This window comes from Oryzias melastigma, unplaced genomic scaffold (genome assembly GCF_002922805.2).
Source record: "Oryzias melastigma strain HK-1 unplaced genomic scaffold, ASM292280v2 sc01451, whole genome shotgun sequence".
NCBI lineage: Eukaryota > Metazoa > Chordata > Actinopteri > Beloniformes > Adrianichthyidae > Oryzias > Oryzias melastigma.
This window is the reverse complement of record NW_023418034.1, coordinates 1-5,078: the sequence shown is the minus strand read 5'-3', so window position 1 is coordinate 5,078 and position 5,078 is coordinate 1. Positions and strand designations below refer to the sequence as shown.

Sequence of the window (5,078 nt, the reverse complement as noted above, 5' to 3'; positions counted from 1 at the left end):
ATTGGGTAGAGAAATAGATTATGGTTCAGAAATGACACTTGTCCTTTGAACGTTTGACTTATTTTCAGAAGATGTAGAGGCACACAATTGAATTATGACTTCCAGAACCGAGAGAACAAATGTGAAACTATTTTGGGTGTTTTTTTTTTTTTAATTAATCAACCACAGCCTGAGATGTTTACAGGCTAAGCCAAGAGTGGTATACGTTGTTGGAAATGTGTCTCAATTTAATGATCATGTCTCAGAACATTTGAAAATGAATATTAATACATGCAGAATTGATTCTGTTAGCCATGTTTAGAAGGAATGTTAAGCTGTTTCCACTGAGCGGTCCAGTACGGTTCGGTCCGGTATTTAGAGCGTGACCCATTAAACAGTATTGAATCATACTTTTTGAGGTTCCCATCCGTTGTAGGTCCATAGAAGAATAGAACGAGACGGTAGGGGCGGAGTCACTGTAGCCATCCGTTGATTGGCAGAAAGTGATGAGGACATTCGAAAATGTTAAGCTAGCAATTCCAACGTTTTCTGTTGCATAAAAAGTAAAGCAAGAAAAAAGACGAGCTGCTGGATGACCTCCATTGTTGCTGCTTCTCTAGTCGTCACACTACAATGACACGCTAGCGGTCTACACCACACATGCGCCGTGAAAACAAACCGCTCAGTGAAAACAAGGTATATTCAGACTGGACACATTTGGTTCACTTAAAGTGAGTCAGAGTTCATCTCTCCCGATAATCCGGAACAAATTTTCAGTCAGGAATTCATTCAAACCTAATGTGAGCCACTTTACATTAAGTCCTACTGTATCACACGATCCTCTATTAGAACATTATAGAAAGTGTTTTTCCCCTCATTAAATGGAGCATGCTGTGGGCTTTACCATGATTCATTCCTGCTTCAAGGATGTCCCCATAAATCTGACTTCCAGAATAAAAGTCGGCCCGTCTCATTGCTGTCACTTCAAGCTGATCTGATTGCTATGTTTAACAGATAAACTACACCAAACTTCTGCTTAATGGATCTAGATCAGCTGGAATCCTCTCACATGATATTCTTATTTAGCTTCCACCTCCTGCACTTAGAGCTTCTGCCTGTAAAAGCACCTTTGTTTTGTTCTCACTTAAGTGCTTCTTGAGTAACAGTATTATGGTGTTTGGCATGGCCTGCATCAATTAGCTCCTGTTGTTTGGACGTCTTCCATAGGTATTCTTCTGAGATGACTATCAGCAGCTGCTCTCGTGCTTCTGGAAATCATAGACCCTGATGATCAATATTTGCACAGGATGCTCCTGGAGTGTGTTTGTTTGTGTGTGTGTGTCAAGAGGGTGCTATTCTTAATGGATGTGCTGAGTCATTGTGCTAGCAGAGAATAGCAGTGTTTATAAAACAGCAACAGTAGCAAAGTTTCATTACTATGTTTTTGTTCCTACTTTTGTAGGTATTTTACTCTCCAGTTATGTATGTGCCACCATTTAAAAGAAGGTCAAATGTCAAGTTTGCCTCTTTTTTCCTCATTCCTGTCCTTATATGTGCATCTGATGCACGTTCAAGAATGCACTAAAAGCGTGTTGACACTGAACTGTCTCAACCCTAAACTATTTCTCCTCCATGATCAATTGCAAACAGTTGGCACTTCTATGAATTAATAAGGACGCCATCAAGACGTTACCACCAAATCCTAGTCCCTGATTGGTCAAAGTTTAACCTGGTTCAACTTGGAACTCACATTCAGTTCATGCATGTTTTGTACATAGAGCCAAAAAACAAAAACAGTAGAAACTTGCAGAGCAATGGTTGAACGTGGAAGTGTTTAATGTGTTAGCCCGAAATGACATATTATTGGAATTTACAAATACTTTTCATTGATAGTTGTCACTGTAATGACCATTGCCTAAGTCGGTGTGAACGAGGCTTCAGATGTGAATGTGAGTGTGTCCTTGTCTGTTTGTGGGTGGTTTTTCGAACCATCCGTGGTGTACCCCACCTTTTTTCAACAGCAGTGACTGGGATAGGCTCCGGCATCCCAGCAAACCCAAAAGGAGTGAAGTGGATTTGGAAAATGGATGAAAAATTAGCCTTCCTGTTGCACAGCTAGTATTGAACATGGTTTGTTGGGAGTTAGCTGTGTTGTTGAACAACACAATCTCACAATGAGGATTTATAATTTTAAAAAAGGGGTATGCCTTTCTCTGGGATGAAGAAAGACAACTTACTTAAAGAAAAAACAATAATTCCTCCCTAGTGTTTTACCTATTAGCTGTTTTCTGTTTTTTCCAGCTTCTATTAGATATAAATGTACTTTTGTACTTGTCTGGATTTGAGAACATATTTAACAGCTAAGTTTACAGTTTATCCCTTTTTAAAGTTTATTAGTAGTAGACAGCTTAAATTGTATTCAATCAAAAAATACATTTTTGCTTGTACATAAATAAAACTATGTTCTTTTCCAGGTCACTTGTCTGCAAGACTTTTTTGGGGAAGATGACATATTTATTGCTTGTGGGCCGGAAAAATTCCGCTATCAAGATGACTTTAACTTGGATGAAACTGGTAAGTGCAACAGTAAAGCTTCATGGAACAACAAAGTGCAATAAAAAAAATAAAATAAAAAGAAAAAAAAACACCAAAAATGCTACTTTTTAAAGTTTTTGTTTTATTTATCTTTCCCCTTTTCCTCCTTGTTTAATACATTTGTGGTTTAATGTTTCATTTTTAACCTATGTTTGCAAATGTATTCAATACCATTGTGGATATTTTCATAAGATTTGATAAAATTAGCTACATTAGTGTATTTCATCTTTACTTCCAGAATGCAGAGTGGCCAAGTCTTCCTCATATGGACGGATCTCCTCAATGCAAGGTCGCTGTTCCCCCAAAAGTGGAGGCTTTTCCCGCAGAAGCAAATCCCCGTCATCCCCTGGTTCAGGTGAGTGTGTTTCTATAGATCTTTAAAGAATTCAACTTTTTTTTAAAATCACATTTTATTTAAGATTTCAGTATTTAAAGACTCACAGAAGGCAACAACTTTATATTTGTTTTATTATTTTTTTATTTTTATTTTTTTCTTGTTTTAAATTTTGCTGCACCAACAGTTAACGGCAACGCAGGCAGTCAGCTGTCGACCCCTCGCTCGGGGAAATCTCCAAGCCCCTCCTCGACCAGCCCAGCTAGCCTTAGAAGACGGCAGGTAACAAGAACATTTACGCTTTTAGAACTAATGCACTTTTTGTATTTTATGTAGTTTCTTGTCTTGAAAGCAAGTGGGTTGATCAAACTGATAAATAATTTTGTAATTATTTAACCTTAAAATTATTCACATGTAAAGCTGATTATTTGAGTTTTACTAGAATAGTATTATTAATGCAACGTTTGAACCCCAGCTGGGACCATGTGTGAGTTTTCTCCAGACACTCCGGTTCTTCTCACAGTCCAAAAACATGTTTTGTGGGTTAATTGGTGACTAAAGTGTCTCTAGATGTGAATAGGAGTTTAGAAAATGGATAGAGAGAGACATGTAGATTCAAAAATATATTAAACTCAAGTATTATTATAAATCATAGTCAAGCTGAGACAAAGTTCACAAACATCTTTTAGCATAACTTAATTATCTACGACCAGACTCCACAGTTTAAATGAATTTAAAGAGATAAGCTTCCTTTATGTCACATGACCTCTATCTCCTTCAGTTCCACTGCATGATGAAAGTTCTACTGCTCCACTTTATATTTCTACAAGTGTGGAGAACTTAGAGATAAGGATTGTTTAAGCATGCTTTCATCAACGTAAAAAATCTGGTTCACATCTTTATTTCCTAATTTTTTTAAATGACATATACAGTCAGCATTACTTTTTTGAAAATAAATATTTAAATATTTAATATTTAGCTGAGTGGTTTTGGTACCAGACTTACTTGACAGGTTGTTGGATTTCACAACAACTTGCAATGATCAAAAACTTATTTTGAAAAATACGGAATGATTTTTGTGCCACCATAAGTTTATGGGATAAAAAAAAGAAAAAAAAAGAAAAAGAAAGTTGGCAAACACTAAAATATTTTTTAAAAGCAAAAAATATATATATATTTTAATTTGCAAATTATGGTGTTTTATTTTTAGCACTTTACATCTTGTTTGCAATTAAGAGCATTTTGATCTCAAAAATCACTCCATAGAAAAACTGTTATTTTACAAACTTAACCTTATCACAGTAATCCTTAGGGTGTATTCAGACTGGACACACTTGATTCACTTAAACTGAACCAGAATCTGTTTCCACGAAATATAAATTTCCATAATTTCTCACTCTTGTTCCGCCCTCGTAATTCCTGGCCAATGACTGAAGAGATCTTCCATCATGTGCTTTGGTTTACAAGCTTTGGCTCAAAGCAGAAATATCCAGTTGAAAACAGTTTGAATACAGAGCAAACGCACGGTTCAGAACTCGATCCGGACCACAGACTCGGTTCGGAACAATGGAGTTTTCCAATCTGAAAACATCACGGATTTAGTTTTAGAATTTTTTTTTCAAGCAATCAAAGCAAAAATAGAACTAAAAGAACAAGAGAACTATCTATCTTAACAGAGACATATCAAAATATTCTCATACATTCAGATACTCATGTAAAAAACTCCATTGTTTTCACTCGTCTATAGAATTTTTAACTCTTATACATGGACACCACATACAGAAACCATAAAAAAAAATTTTTTAACAAAAACTAGTTTTGATTTCAAATAAAATGTTATGTACAACAATTTTCTAACATCTTTTATGTTTTTAGAGCATATTTTCTAAATTTAAAATTGTTTTGCCTTACATAGAGTATTAATTTGTTTGTTCACTAATTGTTAGTGAAGTGAACTCTGATTTATCAGAATTGTTCTAACTTTTTCCTATTTAATTTAAATATTATCATTTTAGTTTAAACAGTTTCCTGTTTTCTTTCATCTTGTTTGCAGGGATCCCCCTGCAGCGGCTCTTCACTCTCACTGGCTTCCACCAAGATCTGCAGCTCCATGGATGACGATGGCTCCGGGGTTGAAGGTAAATAAACTTAGTTCTATCTGAGCTTCAAA

At 35.7% G+C, this 5,078-nt stretch overlaps 1 protein-coding gene across 1 annotated transcript in view; it reads left to right on the top strand.

Moving 5' to 3' along the window:
• The window catches only part of LOC112139868 (serine/threonine-protein kinase DCLK1-like), a gene marked incomplete at its 3' end in the record, with an annotated part of 8,047 nt that extends 3,001 nt beyond the window's left edge, over positions 1–5,046 (top strand). The window contains exons 2-5 of the mRNA XM_024262705.2: positions 2,454–2,553; positions 2,813–2,929; positions 3,096–3,190; positions 4,962–5,046. Of these exons, the coding sequence (XP_024118473.1) occupies positions 2,454–2,553; positions 2,813–2,929; positions 3,096–3,190; positions 4,962–5,046 (397 nt within the window). The remainder of the gene's footprint in view (positions 1–2,453; positions 2,554–2,812; positions 2,930–3,095; positions 3,191–4,961) is intronic.
• Positions 5,047–5,078: the final 32 nt, after the last annotated feature.